Raw genomic sequence first — 22,627 nt, forward strand, 5'->3', positions numbered from 1 at the left:
GCCTCGTGTGGTTTAACCAAGATTTTGAGATGTAATACCCGAGATGAGACACTGCTTGGTATGCAGCACAGTGCGAGCTTAGGTACGGCTTGCGGCGCAGCTACGAACCAATTCCTTTTTGTGGCTGCAGACTACCACAACATATGGCTCTGCGGACTGGCAAATGGTCCGGCATTACCGAGTCCTCCTGTCTATATTAATGCTTTGATTGAGACGGCGCCGCGTTCAGATTGCGCCAACGATTCGGCCGTGGCACATTGACAATCTCCAGCTCGGAGTCGGAATCAACAATAGTGTTTTCATCGTCGTCCCAAGTCGTGCGCATTCGGAACAGTCCCCATAAGTCATAAGACGACTCACCAGATGGACTGCGTGAGTGACGGGCCCACGAGGGTCTTCGCCAGCGCGAGGATTGCGACAACAGCTCTATTGGGAGCTGCTGATGTACCTGGGCCGAGCGCTGGAAAGAGCCGAGAACTGGGCGATATCCCCCTTGTTTGATGTTCTTACGCGTAAGTGGTCTCCGAGGCACTGGCTGCGGCTCAGTCCGTTTCTGATGTCTCAGCTGTTGCTCACTTTGGCGGGACATTTGCTCGTGTAAAGCGATCATCCGGTCATTGAACGTTGAACCCTTCGCATGAGGAGGCACTCTGGCATCAAGGACATCGCCCGGATTCGCCGACTTTTGTGACACAAAGGGGTTGCTACTATGTCGAGGCGGAGAAGGTCGGTTATTCCCTGCCATCAGCCCCTGCTGTGGCGCACGATGAGGTCGAATGTTTGATGTGAGAAAGTCCTGCCTGCTGCATGGAGATGTCAGCGTGGATTCACATTCCGCCGGCATTACTGACTCTTCTTCTTCGTCACCAAGGCTCCTTTCGTAGGTGAGGTCGACGACAAAGTCGTCGCCACAGCCACTAGGGTGGTCTGACAGGCCGAGGTTCCTGGTCATGAAGGCCGGAGCGGGGGCGGAAGAGCGTACCTCTTTATCACGCCTCAGGGCGGCATTGGCCTGTGCCTTGCCCAGAGGAGGCGTGCTTGATTGCAATGGCTCGTGTGACTGAGCACACGGAGGAAACGTCCCTGCTGTTATGGTCCGCGGCGATCTCAGAGGCGCTGATAGCGAGCCTGATTCCAGACCCATCCTCTCGGGAGTTCGGTTCAATTTCCTGGCATATCTCCGCTCCCTCTTCTCCTTCTTGATGCGGACCTTATGTTCCGCACTCGTCTCGGCCGGGAGGCGGCGTTTCCCAGAGCTGGCGCCTTCCTCTTTCTTGATTTTGCGATGCTTTGGTTTGTCTGCATCTCTCTGCGAGGAAGAATCTTGCTGGCGGTTAGGAGCCGCCGGCGCAGCCGCCTGGCTTTGGCTTGGAGCCTGCAATGACGGCGACGTGCTCTTGTTTCTGTCTCTTTGCTCCAGATCTGCCGCCTTCCCTGAAATTGTCTTCCGCTGTTTGCGTTCCCTCTCCTTCCTTTTCAAACGCCGCTCGCGTGCTGCTTGCTGATTGACTTGCAGAGCTCGAATTTTTGCGGATCTTTCTTCGCTCTCACTCTCTGACTTGATCTCCAGAGGATTGAATCGCGAGCCTTGTCTTGCTTGCTTGAGGCTGGGGGTATTGCCATTCTCGAAACGTACAGAGTCCCGTTGGCTCTTGGCCTCGGATTGAAGCTGCGCAGCCGCGGCTGCATTTTCCACGCTCTTTGAACCAGGTCGACCTGATGTGCTCACCCTTGTTGGATAAGGAGAGGACTGAGCCTGTTCGCTATTCTCCAGCTCGTCCGGGTTGGTGCCATCAGAGCTCATGTTGTCATCATGCTCAAACATCATCTGACGATTCTCGTCGACCACGTCCTGGGATATGAAGAGCTCATCAATGGCATCGACAGGAGGGCTGCTCCGTCTATGCTCGGTTTCAGTTTGACCATGGTTATCTTTGTCAGCAAACCTGTCATTCATGCCGGCGGCCTCTTCTCGAGCGTGCTGAGACAAGGTAAAAAAGCTCATCCGCGTCTCGCTGGAAGTGGATGACATTTCCCAGGTCTCTACCTCCCCAGTCAGATGATGGCCATGATTCAGCGCTCTCCCCGACCCAGGTGAGTCGTCACAGAGAGTCGAAGAACTGTTGATGAGGTCGAACTCCCCTGGAGCATGGGATGGGCTCCTTGCTCCACTAGCCCCAAGGCCGCCTGACATCTTCAAGTATCGCTGGCTTGGCAACGTCGGCGAACTTTCGCGTGACGAGAGGAAATCGAAGATCCCACTCTCTTCCACGCTTGGTTTCGCCTTTTGACTCCCATTCTTTGGGGGTATCTCAATCGAAATCTGGGGTTGGCGTAAGACAGAAGTTTCCAAAAAGGCTGGAGGTCTTGCTTCGTCATCTGAGGCTTTGTCGGAGGGAGTCTTTCGGTCGCACCGCCTCTTGCCCGTAGACCTTGAAGATGATGCAAGCACTTTCCTCTTCCCGCTCACTGGTCTATCATCAGGCTCAGTATCGTTTGCATCGTCATCATCGTTCATCAAAGTTGCCTGAAAATTTGCCCTGTCAGATTCACCGTAGATAGGTCTCTGGAGGAAGATATACCTGTGTCGCACTGACATTTAGCGACAATGTGTCGCGAGTCATTTCAGTAATGTTGGAGACAGCCCGAGAAACTAATCGGGCCGCATCTCGATTCAAGTCTTGTAGTATGTCTTGCACCTCAGCGACACTCAGGTGTCGACCGTAGCCAACGTTCATATAGTAGGCAATCTTCAAGCATTGGGATTTAGTGATCTGAGTTGTGTCAGTTACGGAAGGAGCTCCGCCGATGAAAGGGGCTCTCACCTTTTGCCCAATGGCGACTAGGAGCGCGGTTCCGAGCTGAGCAGCTAGGACTGTGGGAACCTTTGTCATCTTCCTTGAGATCCAGTGAAACTATCATGCTGTTGGCAGGAATAGAGTAGGCGGTCTCATCAGATCATATAAAAAATTTCCCAACGCGCCTCTCGAGTGCTCGATTTCGCGAAGCCAACGACAGTGGTACGCGACTTTGTCGGACTGCATGCGTCGGGGACTGAAAGGCTCGAGGCTGGTGCGAGATGGAACAAATGTAAGGGGCAACTGCAGCGCGGCACATGCCGTATGAAATATGATAGATCATTCTTCCAGGATCAGGACCCAGACATGGCCGGAAACGGGCATTTTCAAGGCACCTCAGAAAATGCGGTCACGAGAAGGAACCGAGAATCACGACCACCAAATTGTAGATGCTTAGCGAGGGATCCTTCGACAGTCGAATCGAGATGTGCGACTTTTCGAAAGGCCTGTGCCCTCCTGGTACGGTCAGCTGCAGCGCAGGCACACGAGCGAGTCAACGGCATTGTTTGCTATGCTCAAACTCGCTGGTTGGCATCAGAATCAGGACCATTCAAGATAGCAAACCTGGCCATGTCGAATACGAATGAACGCTTGCCAAACACGCGCATGTGGGTTCTTTCACGGCACGAGGCGATCTTACCCGGTAGGGCGGAGATCCATGGGTGGCAATGCTGATCGAGCAACGACTGACGGGAGGCGACTATGACTTCTTCCAGTGGACGAGCAGTCGCTTATACAAGGACTCTTCGTTCTCCGGCCCGCAGCCTGGATCAAAGTCTTATGATCCATGCTAGCCTTCCTTGGGTTGGTATGAGGCTTGCAGAGTTTCAAGAGCTAAGCAGGACCTTGTGCTTCGTGCGTTCCAAGACCGACTTGCCTCTGCGGTCGAATTGTGATCTGTGGTGCTCTCATGCAGGCATGTAGGCAACCTAAAGTTGGACTCGCAGCCAGAGCTCGAGATCGATTCGGCTCCAGAGGGCCTAGCATCGCCTCTTGTAGATTGCTGCGTCAGGTACGGAATCTGTTACCTTGATAGTGCTCCTCTTCCAGAATGAAGGTAGGCCACATCCAACAAGGATCTTCAGCGGTGTTGTTTTGTGATCAGCATCTTAAGAGAGAGGAGTGCCACCCACAGAGAGGGCAACTCTGCGGACGAGGCTGAGAACAAGGGGCGGTTAAACTTCGGCATATGAACAATGTCCCCTATCATCACAGCCTCGAGCATCCAAGACTGTTACCTCTTGCTCTGCTTCATCCTAGTCTACTTCCTTTCCCTCTTGTGTGCAGACCTTTGCATTATCATCATTGTAAGCTATGCATAGCTATGGCTGGTACTGGATATCCAACCAAAATCCAGCATTCTGCAACCAGTATGCGGGAGATCACAGCAGAATCACCACACCTGCGCAAACATAGACACGCAGCCCTGCGCAGATGGATGACACTCAAAGACTTGCGTTGAAGCATTCACTGTCACCGATTGCCGCATCTGGCGGGCGAAAGCTTGGCCGAATGACGGCGCACACTGATCTCGCCGTCTATAAATCTTTCCTCCAAATCACTTTCACACTCTGTCTTCCTTACTTCCTTTCTCTTCTTTGTCCAAACCAACAATGGAGTCCGCTGCCGCCATGACCTCGCCACAAGGGGAGGATGTCAATGCCGTCGACACCATGACCATTGAAGCTGCTAGTATGTTGTCAACGCTGACCGCCGCAATGACAAGGTGACTGACACAAACAAGCTCCCGTTGGCAACAATGAACGACCCCGTCGCATCGCTAAGAAGCGTAAGTTGGCTGAGGTGGACGACAACGACCAAGATGCCGACAACAACCATGATGCCGACAGCGACACCATGGCCATCGAAGCAGCTGGTAAGTTGTCAACGCTGACCACCGCATTGACAAGATAACTGACACAAATAAGCTCCCGTTAGCAACGATGGACGACCGCGTCGCGCCTCCAGGAAGCGTAAGCTGGTTGAGGTGAGCGACGACGACCAAGATGCCGATGACGACGATGCTTCCATGACGCCCTCCGCAGACAATCATGGGTCTGAAAAGGGGAAGTCCAGGATCAAGTGGACTACAGAGGCATCATATGAGGCGAGTTGAGATGATTACCCTTTGCATTGCTCACCATACTAACGTAAAGATAGCTGGCTGTGAAGCTTGTTTGCGCCTTCGCTGCCTCTGACTCAAGCAAAAAGACCAACATGAAGGGTGTCAGAGCCCTTTACTGTGAGTGTCTGGCGTGTTTTGTGTTCTTCTACTCTGCTGACAACTCGCCTCAACAGCACTCTCCACTCCGGACAATTTGCCTTCCGTGAATGTTCTTTCCAAGCAATACCGCACTATCAAGGAGCGATTTACGGGACTCAAAGACTATTTCGACGGCACGAAGAGCTTGGAAGACCTTGTGAAGACTGTGGAGACAGCAGACGAGGAGAAGAGAAAACAGCTTGAGGCCACCAAGAAAGAGCTGTTGAATGAGAATCTGGATCTCAAGAAGCAGATTGAGGAGCTCACAAAGCAGCTTGCAGAGACCAAGGATCGTGTCAATGGCGACGAAGACAATGAGAAGGCCGGTGTTGAGGAGACATGATTGCCACAGGATTGAGATACGGTCTTTTTGCTTGTTAACACTGGAAGCTGTAAGCCACTCGCCTCATTTTTCTTGTGGGACGAGGGTGTTGTGTTGCAGGATGGGATGACAATCGGCTTCTCAGGAATGCAGTGCATGCTGTTTACACAGAAATTGAGTGTACTACTTCAGTAGTGCTATCAAGAACTAAGCTGCTATCTTCATTCCGATCACACAGTATTTCTCATAATCCTTGCCCAGCCTGCTCCATCTCGCACCTCGGATACACCTGGGTCTGTGGCACGATAGCTGGTCGATCAAGCTGCTGGGCTTGTGGGTTGATGCTTCTGATGAGCCTTGGTCCATTGGTACCAGTAGTCTGTCTTTTCTTCGGACTGTTGTTGGGTCTGTTTCTCTGCAGAGCGCCAGAGTTGACCACTTTGATGTCGATATTGTATCTCTTGCGAATTGCTGTGAACTTCGGGGGAATACTGGACAAGCTCATGCCCAATTGCCTTGCCACCTTTTCGGCGTCGACCTTCAACCTCTATTAGCCATCTCCAGAGCCTGTTACCAAGGGTTCTTCTCACCTGTATTGGACCAACCGAGCTCTGGATCGCCGCGATAAGGACTAAGATGTCCGAGTCTTTGACCTGGCCTTGAGCCATGCTGAGAGCTGCACGGGAGGGTGTATGATACGGCCTTGGGATAGATAGATAGGCTGCGGCAGTAAACAAGATGAATTCACGAATGGTGAGACTGTCTTAGGATGTAGGCTCTGTAAGATGTACACTGATGGCAAAGTCGTCCCATGAGGCTTTTTATAGATCCCAGGATTGAGACGGCAAGTCACACTGCTATCCCGAACTGTATCGAGGAACGAGAGCTGGACGGTACTATGAAGGGCACAGCTGACGCCCTTCAGTCCACCTCCTGTTGACAGTCATTTACAGAGCATTACAGACACTATAAAACAGGTTTGGACCAGGATTTGATATCTAGCATCCCGTATCGAGTTGGCCTCACCGCATGTTCCTCGCATATCAGACTTTGAGCAGGCCATTTTCCGGAACTAGGCCAAACAGAGAGCCCCTCGCGCCCTCGGTTTGTGCCATGCCACACCAATACCTGCACAAACTGGAGGCTGGCTATCCCCTGTGTGCAAGTGCTCGCTACCAGGCCATTAAACCGGATGACAGCGCCCCATACCGGCAGTCTCGTTCATTTATTTGGCTCAGACAATCTTGCCTGCCTTTCAGCATTGGATACGTCAATGCCCAGCTTGTGGAAAGTCTGGACAGGGTGGAACTTCTCTCATGCATCATGGATTTCGAACTAAAATCGCTCAATGGCATGAGATAGTCTTAGGACTTGGTCTGTAGCTCATTTCTGCCATGTCTGTACGTCTTCCCTCTGAAATAGTACTTTCCTTCCAATTGTCGATCTATAATTGTACTTGTCTCCCTCTATATTTCGTACTCGATTTCCACCCATCCACATCTCCTTTCCATCTGCTCGCAGTCTGCTTGGAGCTTGATTGCCTTTTCCCTTTCCTCGTCGAGAACGAACGCTACTCTGCCACTATGCCATATCAGTGGACTGCTGAGAGGGAACGCCGCATGCTCCTGTTCGCGATATCTTCTGCGAATCTGCGACCGTCTGCCGACACCTGGGCGGCCGTTGCCGCACTCTTGGGAGAAGGCTTGACAGCCTCAGCAGTCAGGTGCGTATTCCGTGTGCCATCTTTATTCTACTGTTTCCATTTTGTTCATTTTGGTCAGTGCCAGCCAGCCGCTGACTTGCAGATAGCCAGAAGTATTACAAGCTGAGAAACGAGTCTGCCAAGATCTTGGAAGGCCGGTCTGGCTCGGTCCCATCAACACCTACCAAGCGCAAAGCTTCCATGGACGACGAGGAGAAGAAAACAACTCCCTCCAAGCGAGCGAGGAAGTCCAAACGTGAGCCTCTTGACGGAGTGCCTTTCTCAGATGCCAGCAGCAGCCCGAGCGAGGTAAAAACAGAGTATGCGAAGGAAGACAATGCCATCCCTTTCCCCAGCTACCACGCACCATTCATGACCACAGACTACTTCCTGCCGGTGAACACTCAGTTCAGAGTGGAGAGCAGTGGCGCGGCGAGCAGCAGCAGCAACAGCTTCTTGGGTTGAAAGCCAGTATTTGTCGCAAAACTTAGACGATATTCGAGCTGGAAAACCAAGAGGAATGTGATGGAAAGTGACAGGGAGAAGGATGGCTGCTAGTCCGGAGAATGTCTGGAAAAGGGTTCTGACCGGCAGGATTCTCAGACGAAACCATTGGTCAACTGGGGTGTAAATGCTTGTTGTACTGCAGTAACGAAGGCCGGGAATGAACTCCCGCTGCATAGCGCCACCCAAGTCTTCTTTTTCTTTCATTCCCGCTGCTGCATTGCATCCCAACCTCCTGGATTTCCAAATGGCGTAGAAACATGTCTGCCTGGCTTTGTATATGCGACGCTTGTCGTCCATTTTATGTTGTATTTTAGCGTCCTTGACGTGCATTAGCGCAAAATGAGGTGATCTCATTGGCTATACATGTGGGACAAGTGGGGCTCCATCGCTCTACAGTCCGGGAAGCACATGAGGACGGACGGACAGCCCCAGTGCCGTCAGTCTCCTGCATGGGATGCTCTCTGCCTAGTAAACGAGGAGAAATGTGTCACCTTATTGGCGACAGATAGCGGAAGAGCGGTCGGAAGCACTGTCAGCAATTGTACATCTGTGGGACTCGCCGTAACTGGTTTGGATTGCCCACAATCAACCTCTTCCTCCTGGCATCCTAGGACTTACCGATAACCTGTCATCAGACTGCATAACTAAGTCGGTGCTAAATCTCTTTGGACCTGATCAGCGGAACTGGTGGATGTCCCACGACTTTCGCAACCGCAGCAGCATGGGCTGGCTCGCCTCCTGAGACAGAAGAGGGGTGTCTGCATACGTTCCGGGACACACACTCTGCAGGCTATTTGCTTGATGATAAGTTCTTCGGATGTGACAATGCCTGACTACCTAGCAAGCTGGCTTCCACAAGCGTGATGCATCGTGTCGACATGGTCTTTGACAGCTGGGAAGGTAAACCAGGCCTGCACAGGCCTGCAGAACAATGAATCACTGTCTAGCATATGTACCGTGAGAATTGCTTTTTTCGACTCTCCCAGCCTCCCCAATTTTTCTCAGGAGAAGCCTGGTAGGGATAGCTCATGGGTTATGCAACCACTTTCACTGGGAACCACACAGTAGGTCGTGAAGAAGACCAGCACCCCATCACTTTCTATAGACCCAAGCACCAGTATGCTCAGTATCGCCGCGAAGCTCTACAGCATGTGTTGCGCTTCATGAAGCTCATAGAGCAAACGTGCCGAGATACTGGTGTCAGGGCTAGTACCACTAAGGTTCTGTCCATCTTTTCTCTCCCACGTACAATGATTTTCTCCCCTAAAACTCTTCTCTACCAACGCTCTTTCAATCATCTTGCTTGAACAATCGAAAATCTGGACAGGGAACCATTCATTGATTGAGGAAAATGGTTCCACCAAAGGCCGTACCCAAGGATGAGAAGCAGGTGATCGCAGATGCCGAGTTCCTCTTCGATCTTTTCCGAGCATCCCCCAAGCCCATCCTGGTGAGTCGTGCTGAACCATGTTCCTTCAAAACAGGCCCCACTCTGCTTCCGTTCCTCTGTTGCTATCTATCTGTACTCTGGTGGTACTGCCAGACCAAGCCCGCTGATTCGGACCCAGATCAACATCGGCTACTATGCAGAAAAGGAGAAAGCGAAACCGAATTCAATCGTCAAACGTCTCAATCTGATCAAATCACGCAACAACCTGAACCTCGCCACAACTACTGTAATCTCGGATGAGGACAGAATCCTTGGTGGTGCTTTAGCTGCAAACAAACCCAAAGCCAACATGGAGAAAGAGAACGCAGAAGAGAGCAAGCTGGGAAAGGCTCGTGCCGTTCGTGCTTGCCGGACTCGTGGAAATTTGAAGATCGAGGATGGCGTCAACAGTGAGGCAGGCGATATCAACGCTCTTCCGTCTCCAGCCGCTTCTACGATGACAACCACCTCATCAAGCAAGTGGGAGAAACGCCGTGTTGTCATTGATGGAGAAGAGACGGGTGATGAGGATGACGAGGATGTGAAGCCGCCTACCAAGAGAATCAAGACTAAGGCTTGAATATCCAGTAACCATCAGAAATCGTCGTCTATCTTGAGCACTGCATGAGCACTGGTGCTCTCTGGCGCTTGGAAGGACAAAAGAAACCCTTGAGCCTCAAAGACAATGGCGAGCTGGGTCTTCAATTCATAGGGTATTGAATAACTCGTGGTACTATGGAGTCTACTCAATCCAAGATGATGAAAAATACTTCTTCGCCCGTATCCTTTGCTCGTCCACCCTTGACTCTCCCTTCCTGTGGGTTCCGTTGAGCAGCTTCTCGCCCGGGCCTTCCTATTGAGCTGCTCGCATCGCTTCCAGAACCGACTTTAGCATTGGCTGCAGCCACCGCCTCTTTCTGCACACAGCCCATAAGTTGCATCACGAGCTCTGTTGAGCGCATGATGTCTGCAATCTCCGTTTGTGAGAAAACGGGCGCTGATCCATCCCTCAACGCTCGGCTCGGGCCTCCATTAGAATGGGCAGGTGTGATTGATCCAATCTCGGTCCTTGCAGTTGTTGGTCTTGTGTGGACAAGACCTGGAATCTCTGCCTCGGAAAACAAAGACGGATCTGGACAGGGTACTTGATCTGTTACGGGAGTTGGGGACAAAGACAAAGGAGAAGGGGCGCGGCCTTTGCCCTTATCAACTCGATGGCTCGGCCTCTCTGCTGGGGACATGGATGTTCCTGTTATAGCTTGCCTCTGCTCGAGAGACTCCGCAGGATGAGCGGCCTGACTGAGAACTTCAATGGTGTCAAAAGGTGTGTCGCCGTCCCTGGGCCGGTTTCCCAGATTCGAAGGACCAGCAGGCTTGTCTGTGTCCCCGTGTATCTCGCGACGCGGAGTCTCACTGTTGGCGCTTGTTCTCTTCTCTCGATCCACGCCATTCATAGTCTGCTGTCGAGCAGGTGCGGGTGCAGGCGTGGATATATGTGGCCCAATATTTGGGATGGAGGTCACTTTGAGAAGTTTTTCTCGGCCTTTGGCAACCGTGATCGGATTTTGGAGCTTTCGTTGGTGCTCTTTACTCAACAGCTCATGGCGGTCCAGGTCCTGCTGGCTAGGCAATTGGCTCAAACAAAGTGCACAGCGGTATTGGCCCTGTTTGGTGATATAGCCAAAAGAGCCTGGTTTGGAAGTGTCCGCTTCGCCAGGTACGGGGAGATGTGGTAATTGCATGTCTGCAAGCTCGGAAAAAGTCGAATACGCCCTCTTCTTTCCTGTCCTTTCTAGTCCAGATGCAGGACTTTCTATCTGCCCATCTGCTGTAACATATGAACTAGGTCTTGGGTGAGAAGATGGACTTGCGGAGAGTGGAGCAGAAGCACTATCCAGATGGAAACCTTCAAGCTCACGGCGTTTGCCGCTGATCTGTGAGTCTGTGAGCTCTCTGGCTGTGCTCATAGCAGGCAGTGGAACATCTTGTATAGCAGATGGTGCTGGGGATGCTGCAACAACGCGAGGACGCTTTGCTGGAGCCCGTAGGGAGTGACTAAAATGCGCCTCGGCTTCTCGCTGAGTCAAGATGCTGATGTCCTCGTCGTCAAAATAAAGCAATGGCGGCCGCGATCGCGTGGGATCTCTTCTCTGGAGAGGTGCCTGGCTTGACCTGGGACGGGCACGATGCTTGGCAAGCAGCTGCTCAGAAGCTCTTGAGACCTCCTTGTTGAAAAAGGACTTGATCGCATCGTATGTAGCATCGGGTCCAAAACATTGTGCGATCGAGGCATATCGGCCTTTAAACTGAAGTTTGGTCAGCTCCCATGTCAAAGAGTGCCTCTGATATTAATTACCACTTCTTCTCCTAGTTCGGCATAAACCGCTGCGAGCAGTCGAAAGACTGTCTCCCTCAGTTTCCAGTTGATGGCCATCTTGGAATAGCTTCCAATGCCTCCTCTGTTTTGTTTTTTGGGGTACATACCATACAGTTCTAAGGTGTAGTTCTATAGGCTTGAGTGTTGGACATATGCCATCATCGACTGAGTGGAGGTTGGCCTCTAGATATCGGCACACTGAGTATACTGAGAACGCAAGACCACTGGACTCGGAGAGCACGATATCATCGACTGTAGTGGGGCAGCAATAATAGAGAGGACGCAGAGGAGTTGCAGCTCAATGGTACCATTCGATTACGTCGCTTACTAGGCACTGTGACCACTTTTCCACATGACTCTACTAAATCTGACACCCTTGGGCTTGCTAGACAGTGTGCCACGGCAGAGCGCACGACTTTCCCCCGAGGATGGTAGAAGAAAACTGGCTCTGCTGCCTCCATGAAAGGTTTATCAAGGGGGCGAGAAACTGCCTACGTGCCTTAGCTTTGAAAATGCATGCACCAACAGGGGTTGTATGGCGGCAATGGATGGACAGTGTTGGAGCAAAAGTGGGAGGGGGGTGGAAGCCAAATGCATGGCGAGGCTGTAGCTCCACACGCATCCACCCAACCAACGTCCATCTTTACCCCTGACGAATCCCGTGTCTCGCCTGTATATTGTCATTACAAGTGCCAACTCCCAGCTACCTTACTACCCTTAGTATTGCAGGCAGACTTTGCATTTACAAGGACAGAGTATCAATGGCAGAGATTGATAGCATGTGACTCATTATACCAGGTACGTACCTAGGTAGCAAAGGATGGCGGTGTCGTAATGTCTTTCAGGGTCCCAACACCGTCCTCGTCTCAACCGATTGACGTGTCAAACTTGGAACCTGGAACAGGATGAGCCGGTCAGCACGGAGACAAGGCAGGTCTAGAGATATCACGCATAGAAAAGAGGAAAAGCTGATAGATGGAAATGGAAATCGCAATACATTAAAGAGCAACCGGTTCTACTGGGAAGGGTTCGATCTTGACGGCTCTGTTGTGATACGTTGCCGTTGTTAATTGAGGGAATCGTCCCTCATCCGTCAAGACTGCGCCAAGCATAGTGTTAGGTGAATAAAGCCACACAGAAGGCCGGTTCAAATAGACAGATTCAGGTCACAAAAATGTTCAAAGTGAACCCAAGAACGGCAAAAAAGAAAGAGGACTCAGAAGGAGCTCTCGTGTAATGTCAGCATGAGAAGAGGAGTCCACAGGACTCGAGAACTGCTGTTTTCGAACGAGTTTTCATCTTCACTCTCTGGATTGCTCTGCGAAAGAGCAGCAATTTTGCAACAAAATCTTGTTACTCTAAAAGATATGCGAGCTAGTTACTAGTGAAAGGTTCTCTAAGGCGATCGAGTCTTCGAAACATCTCAAGGTCAATATTACGCATGCACGCCGCTACCCAGAAGTTCCCTCATTCTGCTCAGGCTGTTGCCGAGTGGGGGAAGACCTGCTAGGACTATTGGCCTCGAAACGACGGCGATCGTACACACATCACGGTCAATGCTCCTGCGTCCGGAAAGTGATCGCTGCTGGCTCTATTCAATACACAGCTTATCTGCCAACATCGATTCTCTTAATCGCCAGCATAACGACTGCATTGATGAGCCTGAATGTTAGTCCCTTGCAAGCGATACTCAAGAACCTGATGTCGCGAGCTAGGAAGGTGAAAGAAACATTGAACATGAAGGATGGAGCATCGATGAGCAGGATTTTCAGTGTGTCTACTTATGTTCGTTGGCACAGCTCTTTCAATAGAGACCTTGGGAAAGTCCATGAAGTTCCTTGATCTGGATGCTATGCCTCATTGCTGAATGACCCTCCATTTGCCAGCCAATGTCCGCCTATGATCATCTAGCTCCAGCACAAACCCCTGCATAGCATCTTCTTCTGAGAAAGCATCAGAACCGTTGTTCTGCGTGGGAAGTTGCCCTAGACATTGTGAGCCAAGGATGTCAATCATGTGGACCCAGTATAGTGTTCCTACCAGTTGACCTTGAAAAGCGAGATCACTCGCCAGGGCGGCCAGACTCATCTCCTTGGTCGGAGGCCTCGGTTTTGAACTTTGCCTCACTTTCTTCCTTCACCTCAATTCGTTGAACCGCAGTTTTCTTCGATCTCTTTGTTGGGGTCTCTTCGTCCTGTGCTGCGTTCCTCTTTCGCTTGCTTTCAGAGCCTGTGGCTTTCTTGTTGCTGCTCTTGGTTGACTTTGCAGGGGTATCCGGTGCCGGTGTATCATTGTCGGTAAGAAGCTTGTCCGCCTCCTTCTTTAGCTTGTAGAATTTTTGACTGTAAAACACAAGTATTAGCTTGTATCATAACATGATGGTAGACGCCTAGTAGGTCAATGCATCGCCCTGGTCCTCAAAAGTATTGGGAAGAATAATGCTACCTGCAAGCATTTGCGTTAAGCCCGCCTCCAATCTTCTCAGCAACGGCAGGCCAGATAGTGGATGGAGGTCCCGCCATCTCGCCGATAGCAAACAGGAGGAGATTCCGTTCAGCTGCAGGATCCCACTTGAAAGGCATGATGCAAATGAGTAAAGGACTCAGGATGGAAGATAGTTTTGTTTGAGAGAGTAGCTGTGAATGGAATAGAAGAATGGATGTGAATGGGACGTGGGAAGAGGAAGGAATTGATGATAGATCGAGTTGAAGAAGCAAAGGGTGCAGGTGGGTAGTAAAGGAATGATGAGGATGTGCTAGCCGCTTAAGTGAGAATGAATTTCAAGTGAGAATCAGATAAACACAGGAAGCTGGAAAGAGAAAGCATAACACACCGACATGCTTCACCAGTAAATTCTTCACCCATGGCGGTAGCGACGGTTGTCCAGTTTGGTTTCGCGGCATGATCGATGAGGCACATGAGGAGCTTTCGCTCGGTGGCTTCATTCCAACCGTGCATCTTAGGGGAATCAGTGTAGGCGTTCAGCTTTGGGAGGAAAGGAGTAGAAAGGGCCGATAGTCTCCGGCCAGATGAACGGAAGTGGGATGAAAATGGGAGAAAGGTAAGAAAACGTGGAACAGGTGAGGTGAAGATATTTAAGGAAAGAAACAGTACTGGTTTGCAGAAGCAGCAAGGGGGAGCAATGAGGGAAATGTCTATCTGCGTGGGACATAGCGAAATCAATCAACACCAGGAGGCTCACCGGCATTGATCAGTCCTGCAGCCCAGCCTGGCGGCGGCGGCCTGGAAGACATCGCGGCTGATAGTGATGTCCAGGTCTAGAACAAGTAGGAGCAGAGTGATATCTTCACGTTCGGTCCACGGCATGGCGAAGAAGGTGAGAAGAATAAATAGAGTGAGATGGTCCTATCAAGCGTTGGGAATAAGGAAGAGAAGTAGAGCAACTTCTTGAACAAGGGAGCGGTGGCAGTGGTTGTGTATCGGAAGGAGGAAACAGCAGAGAAGGTGACTTAGGTGAGACGAGGTCACTCACCGACAAGGGTTCCAGTTCACCCTATTTCCAAGCTTCGCGACAGACTCCTCGAACTTCGTTCTGGATACTTTGTCTGGTGCTTCAATGAGAGTGTAGAGAAGGAGCTTTTCGAGCTCTTCTGTCCAATTGCCCGACATTGTGTCGTTTGGGTTGCTTCGAAATAAAGTATGAGACGCGGATTGTGATACAGTACTGTATGCTGAGAGACGAAAGGAACTTGAAGCGAGAGAGCATGAATATCAGGTAGGTAGTTGCAGGGGAGATTCGCTCAGTGTCCCAAAGAATACTTGACACAACGAAAACCCAAGGAATGTCCACCAGACCTAATATCCAGCATGCAATTTCCGCTTTTCATTGATTTCCATGTTTTTAGCCTCGAAGATCCTTCTCGTTTCTGCCTCCATATCGCTGGTTCCGAACCACACGGCTAGTTGGCGAGATGTAAGGCATTTCCCGTCCAATTCCACCACAATACCATCATTGGGAAGCATCTTGGATTTCACCGGACTAAGAATATTGCCATCCTCATCATCGGAGGACTGAGGGCCTGAGTAGAAATCTTCGTCGCCGGGCCCCTGCTGTCCGCAGGCGCGCCGTCGACTACCGCCCGAAGTTGCGTGGTTTTTTGTTGTTCCCGATCGTCTTGAAGGTTTCGATCGTGAGCGGGATCGAACATGACCAAATGAAGTTTCATTCACATCAACCGTCGTCTCTTCCAACCGACGAGCATGTTCGCAGAGCTCTCTACGAATCTTCTGGAACCTAAGCTTGGCCATCTTCAGGCGTGACCTAGGCCAGTCAGCAGCTGCACCCACATCCATCCCGGATAAACCAACTCACGTCACCAATGCCGTCGTCATATCATATCTCAGAGCAATGACCGTCTTGTCCTCCTCATTGACCTGATTGAGCTCGGTATTGCTGATGGCAATGTAGGCATTGAGTAAATCATAGTCGAACTGCACTTTATCAAGCGTATCACGCAGCTTCTTGTTCTCGTTGTGAAGATCGACCAACTGAGGTATTGTCGGTCGACTAGCTCGCTCACCGGCAGATGTGGATTGGGGGTCCTGTTCGAGAGAGGGCATGATCGTGAGGGCAATAGTTTCGGCAGGGTCAGGGGCACACACCAACGTCGAAGAACAGAGATGTTTACCTAAGGGTCCCAAGGGCAGTCGGGATTTTTATGCCTGGAAGCTACGCGTCTTGCCACGCTTGGGCGCGCGTCAGAAGAGACACATTTCATTTGATCCATGCAACAAGCTGCAAAAGAAAAGGCTGCAAGCCAGACCTGTCGCAATAAAAGCCCGGGAAAAGAACCTGGTCGTACTACACTGGATGCTGCTACCAGTGGTTTGAACGTGGCAGAGATCATTGCGGCTACCACGCGTGTCCACGTCAATACGGGCCCTTGCAGTCAACTTCTCAACTGCAGCATTGGAGCACTGCTTGCAGGGTTGGTGGTTCCCTCATCGCGGGTGGTGGCTCTAACACCAAGTCAGAATGACCTGGGGTTACGCGACCACTCAGACAGTAAATAATGTGTGATGGCGATGGTCGAGAGGAGAGGACAAAGGGACAGACAGGAAACCAATGAAGAGGCACATGTCTCTCTCGAGTCTCAACACAACTCATAAAAGAAGAATTCAACGCAATTCACAAAAATTCAAGTCTAACATAATAGTAGCTCACAAATAATCAACAAACTCAAAAAATCAGCCCACAACCCAACATAGATGCTGGGTTATAGATGCAAAAAAGAACAGGCAAGGCGCAATCCAGGGTTCGAACCTGGGACCTCTCGCAAATTATCTCAAGGTTTTCCCTACTAGGAGGTTGTTAGTAATTTGTCTGATGAGTTGTAACGTTTGATGAATACATACAGCGAGAATCATACCACTAGACCAATTGCGCTTGTGGTGGGTAATTGTTGAACGAAATTTTGCTACTTCAAATTATAATCTATACCTTTTCCTATCAATGCAATATCCCGCCCCACCATCATTATCAAGTAGTAAATTGGGCATTGGTGCAATGCTTCCTAATTGAATATGTCACAGTATCGACGCAGAAAATACTAGTAACGTGCCAAAATACAGCACATTGGCCCTAAATTCAGAGGTTGCCTTGTATACTCCGTACGAGCTAAGGGGGGTACGTGTACAGCTGTCCTAGGATTGACAGGCACCCAGGTACCTACCTACTCAAGCTCCGTCACCACGGCCACCGGGAGTTACCCTAGAGTGTCTCGTGTAGGCTAGGGAGGCCACAGTCCATCCGAATCCATATCCTCAAGTCCTGAGTTCAACATTTGATAGGTATTTCACAGCCATACGTATGAGCATCTCAGCATCTACGAGCTACTTTAGTAGCACTTGCATCAATAGGTACCGTAGGTAGACATCTGCAGATATGCCACAGGCAGGACCAATTGCATTTGTAATTGTTGTGAGTAGCTCTCTCCATCAAGGTCTCAATTAGCTTTCCCCTTGGGTTAGCACGAAGGTTTAGCCTATGCAATACAAAGGACCCCAGAGAAGGACCACTCGTTCGTTGCTGTTGCTTATCAAGAGCCTCGTGAAGATTCGACGTAGCGCATGATGATTCTCGTCTTCGACGCTTTTTGCGGAGTCGTACAAGCCAGGCAAGTGTTGTGGTAGGTGAACAGGAGATTATTGCCCTGGTGGAATCCGACAGAACGAAGGAGCAAGGGAACCTACCCGGAATCCGATGTCTCTGTACCAATATCAATGGATCTGTTGTCCAAAATGATACAAACCTTCGCCTCGAGTGACCCGAATGGGGAAATGTGGCTGTCCGGTTCAGCCAAGGCGTTTCTGAATTGACGACCGAGCTGAAAGTACTCGGTGCGGAGTTCGCACTTGGAAAGGAGCGTATCGAGACCACACTGCTGTACACCTTGACCTTGAAGCTGTTCCTGAATCATTCTGCTGTAAGCCGGGAGGGTGTCAGCGAATAGAAAGAGGAGCATTGCTTCAGCATTCTATCCGGCCTGCTTTCACTGCTTCTCGTGACTGTCCATGCCTTCCCGCTTAGGGGTCCTTCACTCCCGTTGACAACCGACCGCACTGCTTTTTGGAAACACTTTTCTCCATTCCATCTAACTACCAGCGTCCCCCGTGGCAGCAGCCAGTGTCAGAGGACGACAGCCTGGGTCGAGTTTACAGCCACATCACGTCGAGAGAGCAGGGACCAGGTTATGGTTTTCGCAGGCCCGGCCTGCTTTGCCACGCTTCCACGTAAGCGGCAGTGCGCGGTATGTCCTGCATGCAGGAGATAGTCGGCTATATTTGACGACCAAGTTATGCCCACGAGATTGAGGTTGTGCGACCTGAGAGCGTTGAGCACTTCTGGGCATCATTCGTCGGTCGAACCCGCCCTGGTGAACTTCGCGCGGGTTGAACTCCCGCAATTTGGATCGACATTGGCGTGAGTGCCTCGTTTGATTCTGATTCGGCCTTGGAAGGGCCGTCAATCTTCAGAATGTCGCAGTCATCTTCATATGTTCCAAATATGCCATTTCGTATGTCCCAACGACCGATGCTTCCGGAGTGGCCAGGCTGTGGAAGTCCTCGTGGTAGATTCAGACAGCCTTTCAACCGACTCGAGAGATGTTGACCTTCTGTGATCCGGAGAGACTTGTGAGCAGCTGGCTGCCGTCATGCTTCACTCTCTTAGCGGTACATGCCATCCTCATTCAGGGGTTGGATGCTGTGCGAACCACTTGTGCTGAAGCACCTCTGGGGCGCTCAAGAGATCCTTTGGCCTAGGCAGTAGGAATTGGCCTTCATCTCACTGAGGAGACAACCCATCACGATTCTGGTCACTGTTGCCTAAAGTGGGGCATTTTTAGGTACCAAACGACAATGTGGAAAAGCCGGAATCGGGGCAATTCGTTTGTACAGAGTAAAGTAGTGGTGTGGTGAGCAAAATGTGTCTTTTGATTGAGAGCAAAGCAACCTGATTAACCTGGTGCTACGGCGGAGTTCTGGGTGCTGACGAGTTTCAAACAGGCCGCACTCCGGCCTTTGGCCCCCACGACGTCCACCGGCCAACGAGTGCTGATGAGGCTGACAACTCGAGGCATACTATGGTTATTCGACCAAAGGAGCCCACTCTCATGGGGCTCTAGAGGCGGTGTTAGTGAAGATAGAGACGTCAAGAAAGAAATGCCATACTAGGAAGAACAAGACCGGCAATGTTAGTAGAGAGGGAGCAGTTATAGTAATAGTACCTCTCAGCTGTTGTGGCCGACCACTGGCACTGCACGACGAGCTCGTATCAATATTTGCCTGCGATCTCAGAAGCCAAGTAACAAGGAACTGAACCCCACCATCCTCGCTCCCAGCCAGGTGCCACCACCAACCACTACTACTCCTAGTACTAGTACTGCTTAGTAGCATTGTTACTGCCTTTGCACTGCTACCTGCGCAAGCATCGTCCCTCTCACCGTCCTAGACTTTTACTCTACAGTCCACCTACTCACGACATCTACATCTACTACTACTAAGAGTCTGCTTCACTCAGCGATTTCTAGACCGACGTCGCGACGCATAGATCAGGTACGCGGAGTTGCCAGGCATCTAAGCTTTGACGTTCCTACCGAGTCGAAGCATGCACCACCGGATCATCCCATTTATCTCGGTCACCTGAGTTCCTCTCCCACATTTCACCACAATTCCGGCCTGCTGTTTACTTTCATAAGCTGACGAGGATACCAGTTCCCGCCCACGTAGCACTGTTCGCAACTTACTCAACTCTTCAGCCATGGTGAGTGTATGACCCATCCAGAAAGTGTGTCCAAGCTAACCACTACGCAGCCTGTGTCCGGGTATGTATTGCGCTTCTTCTTCGTCGTCGTCGCTCCCTTTACGTCGCCATCTTCTGTCTGACTGTTCTACTCCTGCAGACTCTCCGTCAACCCGGAGTGCGTCTCAGCCTTCAATGAGCTGAAACTAGGCCGCGGCGGTCCAAAATACATCATCTACAAGATCTCCGATGACCAGAAGGAAATCGTGGTAGATGAGATTGGCAAAGAGTCTGATTACGACACATTTAGAGAAAAGCTTATCTCGAAAAAGGAGAAGACGGGCAAGGATAGACCTTCTTATGCCATCTACGATGTGGAGTTCGAACTTGAGGGCGGTGAAGGCAAGAGGTGGGTGCATGAGGGATTACACTTGTAGATATTCATATTGCTCACAACCAAACACAGGTCCAAGATTGCCTTCATCACCTACATCAACCAGGACAACACAGGTGTCAAGGTATGCATTTCAACCCTGCGAACAAATCCAGAGCTAACCAAGCACAGTCGCGCATGGTCTATGCCAGCTCCCGCGAAACCCTGAAGAACTCTCTAAACGGCATTGCGATGAACTGGCAGGCGAACGACCCAGGTGAATTGGAATGGGCTGACCTCCTCAAGGAGGCTAGCAAAGGGAAAGGCACAATCTAGGCTCGGCATTCGATTCGTTGGACAACAATGCACAGAGCCACAGCTCGCTACACGGCAAGAGCAGAGACATGAATCGGGTCGCTACCTATGTTCGAGCGAAACGGCGTTCCCTGAGGAGATGAGCAGATGGCCATGATTGTGCGCGGTGGGGAGGTCGGATATTGGACGCGGTAGTGCAAGTTGACTCTGCAGCATGCTCAATCCGAGATGACTGGAATCAAGCAGACAAAGCATTTTTCAGCAATCGGATCGGGCATTGTCTTATACATCCGACGCTTTCCTGGCCATCCTTGCCTGTTACAGTCCTCGCTTTTTAAGAAAGCCAGTTGTGGTGACATCAAACGAGCATTGTGAGCCGAGACCTACTCGACCGCCTGCAGCGGCTAGTTTCCTCTCCGTGTTGGCGCGCCATCATTCGTCACTAATTGCTACACAATCATTGTTATTCTTCTTGGAACTTGTGCGAAGATGGACACAGGTGATGGGTTCGTAATTGCTTGATCTTCGACCGAGCCGGCAGATCGCCTCTACTAGTAATATGATCAGTATTGGCTGCCCGCTTTGGTTCAGATCACCTCGCTCGTGAGATGGTCGTTTCGTAGCAGAAGAATGTCGGTGTTGAGGAGCCCGAACAGCCAACAGCGAATCGTGGCCAGTGCATTATTGGGCGCAATCAACCGCAGTATGTACTTGTCGTAGCGGCAGCAGATGGGCACTGCTCAATCAGGAGTGGTGTGACGGCAGCTGGCAGCTTGGGGCGTAATTTTGCCCGGTGCCAAGACTTGAGCTCCAGGTCAGTCAACTTCGAGACTCAACGACCTTCAAACAACCAACCTCGCTCGTTCAAACTCATCTTACTGTCAAGATACCGCGATAGAGGCCCCGGAGCTCCAGGCTTCGGCAGGTGAATCGAAATCAATTTTCTTGCATGTATTGAGCCGCGTTTCGCGTCCTCAGGCAAGATGCTTCTCCGCTCCCTACCCCGTGCTGCTCGTACTGCTACAGGTACCTCGACAGCATGCACGCGAGGTGTTCCCTCCGCGACTAGAAACTTTCAATCGTCGACTCGCTCCCTGGCTCCGATCTTCGCTACCGTTCAACAGCCTCCCATGACCAGCCATTCGCAAAGCCGGACCGCCCACGCGATCTCGAACCCTACACTTGCCGGAATTGAGAAAAGATGGGAAGCCATGCCGCCTCAAGAACAAGCCGAGCTATGGATGCAATTGAGAGATCGGATGAAGGTTGACTGGCATGAAATGACTTTGCAAGAAAAGAAAGCTGGTACGGGCGCACTCCTTCCCTTTGATACAAGCGAGTCGGATACCTCGCATGTGGAGCTCGAGTCCCCAACATACGAGCCAATTCGATTGTCTTGTCAGAAGGCCATGGTTGCTGACATATGAACAGCATGGTGGATTGCATTCGGCCCTCATGGTCCTCGCGCAGAGACACCACCGGGTGAATGGACCAAGGTCTGGATTTACACTGCAACTGGGGTTGGCATTGCTGCAGCCCTGTTCTTTGGCATCCACGCATTCGCGAGACCACCACCACGCACTATGACCAAAGAGTGGCAAGAAGCCACCAATGAATACCTTAAGGTAAGCCGGCTTTTCCTCGCTAGCTAGCACCCACCTGTGGATGCCGGTGGCACACGTGGGATTCAATTGATGATGCTAACAATTTTACGAATAGTCCGAGAGGAGCAATCCTATTTATGGTATTAGCAGCGAAGGTTATCAAGGGAAGGGTCACGTTCAAAGCAAGTCGGCCAAGGCCCAAGGCATCAAACTGGAAGCGGATGAGTAGACAACGCTGGTCGCGTTCGTTCTCTACTGGACAAGCCAGGTCTACTTGTACTGTCACTAGTATCGCGAGAAAACAGGATTCCTCACTGTGAATACAAATCCTATCGTTCTCCTTTGATTGTTTGAAAACGCGCCTTGAGTTCTTCAGATTGTACATAGATGCTTGCAGATAGTGGTCGAACCCCTTGGCGCGCCAGCTAGTACTCCCTTCCCGTATCTTGCCATTGTCAACAGTCTGTCCCATGTGCAAGCGTGGCTCAAATATCCTTGCAGTTGAATCTACGTTGAATCTACTCCTCCAGGGTTCGCTGGATTGACATCGGCAGGAGGTCGTGTTAGGTACCTAGGTTTGGGGAGGGTGGCCGCCGTACTACTATGTACTGCCT

General features: G+C 51.0%; 10 protein-coding genes across 10 annotated transcripts; 5 read left to right on the top strand and 5 right to left on the bottom strand.

The window, feature by feature from the left end:
* Nucleotides 1-196: 196 nt before the first annotated feature.
* A1O1_02086 (uncharacterized protein) lies at nt 197-2,894 on the bottom strand (the record flags this gene model as incomplete). Its single annotated transcript, XM_007722998.1, has 3 exons — nt 197-2,527; nt 2,583-2,774; nt 2,826-2,894. The coding sequence occupies 3 exons, from the start codon at nt 2,892-2,894 to the stop codon at nt 197-199; spliced, it is 2,592 nt and encodes an 863-aa protein (XP_007721188.1).
* A 1,577-nt stretch (nt 2,895-4,471) lies between these two features.
* On the top strand, nt 4,472-5,464 carry A1O1_02087 (uncharacterized protein; the record flags this gene model as incomplete). Its single annotated transcript, XM_007722999.1, has 5 exons — nt 4,472-4,550; nt 4,603-4,734; nt 4,787-4,845; nt 5,019-5,100; nt 5,157-5,464. The coding sequence occupies 5 exons, from the start codon at nt 4,472-4,474 to the stop codon at nt 5,462-5,464; spliced, it is 660 nt and encodes a 219-aa protein (XP_007721189.1).
* Nucleotides 5,465-5,687: 223 nt separating this feature from the next.
* A1O1_02088 (uncharacterized protein) lies at nt 5,688-6,111 on the bottom strand (the record flags this gene model as incomplete). Its single annotated transcript, XM_007723000.1, has 2 exons — nt 5,688-5,981; nt 6,034-6,111. The coding sequence occupies 2 exons, from the start codon at nt 6,109-6,111 to the stop codon at nt 5,688-5,690; spliced, it is 372 nt and encodes a 123-aa protein (XP_007721190.1).
* Nucleotides 6,112-7,026: 915 nt separating this feature from the next.
* Nucleotides 7,027-7,610, top strand: A1O1_02089 (uncharacterized protein; the record flags this gene model as incomplete). Its single annotated transcript, XM_007723001.1, has 2 exons — nt 7,027-7,166; nt 7,253-7,610. 2 exons carry the CDS (start codon nt 7,027-7,029, stop codon nt 7,608-7,610), a joined length of 498 nt encoding a protein of 165 aa, XP_007721191.1.
* A 1,393-nt stretch (nt 7,611-9,003) lies between these two features.
* Nucleotides 9,004-9,661, top strand: A1O1_02090 (uncharacterized protein; the record flags this gene model as incomplete). Its single annotated transcript, XM_007723002.1, has 2 exons — nt 9,004-9,102; nt 9,221-9,661. The coding sequence occupies 2 exons, from the start codon at nt 9,004-9,006 to the stop codon at nt 9,659-9,661; spliced, it is 540 nt and encodes a 179-aa protein (XP_007721192.1).
* Nucleotides 9,662-9,827: 166 nt separating this feature from the next.
* On the bottom strand, nt 9,828-11,515 carry A1O1_02091 (uncharacterized protein; the record flags this gene model as incomplete). Its single annotated transcript, XM_007723003.1, has 2 exons — nt 9,828-11,387; nt 11,438-11,515. 2 exons carry the CDS (start codon nt 11,513-11,515, stop codon nt 9,828-9,830), a joined length of 1,638 nt encoding a protein of 545 aa, XP_007721193.1.
* Nucleotides 11,516-13,520: 2,005 nt separating this feature from the next.
* A1O1_02092 (uncharacterized protein) lies at nt 13,521-14,040 on the bottom strand (the record flags this gene model as incomplete). The annotated part of the gene is made up of 2 exons (XM_007723004.1): nt 13,521-13,800; nt 13,904-14,040. The coding sequence occupies 2 exons, from the start codon at nt 14,038-14,040 to the stop codon at nt 13,521-13,523; spliced, it is 417 nt and encodes a 138-aa protein (XP_007721194.1).
* A 1,234-nt stretch (nt 14,041-15,274) lies between these two features.
* Nucleotides 15,275-16,039, bottom strand: A1O1_02093 (uncharacterized protein; the record flags this gene model as incomplete). Its single annotated transcript, XM_007723005.1, has 2 exons — nt 15,275-15,740; nt 15,792-16,039. 2 exons carry the CDS (start codon nt 16,037-16,039, stop codon nt 15,275-15,277), a joined length of 714 nt encoding a protein of 237 aa, XP_007721195.1.
* Nucleotides 16,040-19,750: 3,711 nt separating this feature from the next.
* On the top strand, nt 19,751-20,430 carry A1O1_02095 (uncharacterized protein; the record flags this gene model as incomplete). The annotated part of the gene is made up of 4 exons (XM_007723006.1): nt 19,751-19,803; nt 19,882-20,130; nt 20,188-20,239; nt 20,287-20,430. 4 exons carry the CDS (start codon nt 19,751-19,753, stop codon nt 20,428-20,430), a joined length of 498 nt encoding a protein of 165 aa, XP_007721196.1.
* Nucleotides 20,431-21,392: 962 nt separating this feature from the next.
* Nucleotides 21,393-22,242, top strand: A1O1_02096 (cytochrome c oxidase subunit 4; the record flags this gene model as incomplete). The annotated part of the gene is made up of 3 exons (XM_007723007.1): nt 21,393-21,714; nt 21,841-22,034; nt 22,129-22,242. 3 exons carry the CDS (start codon nt 21,393-21,395, stop codon nt 22,240-22,242), a joined length of 630 nt encoding a protein of 209 aa, XP_007721197.1.
* Between the last annotated feature and the right edge of the window lie 385 nt (nt 22,243-22,627).

Source organism: Capronia coronata (assembly GCF_000585585.1).
Source record: "Capronia coronata CBS 617.96 chromosome Unknown acBCG-supercont1.2, whole genome shotgun sequence".
Lineage (NCBI taxonomy): Eukaryota > Fungi > Ascomycota > Eurotiomycetes > Chaetothyriales > Herpotrichiellaceae > Capronia > Capronia coronata.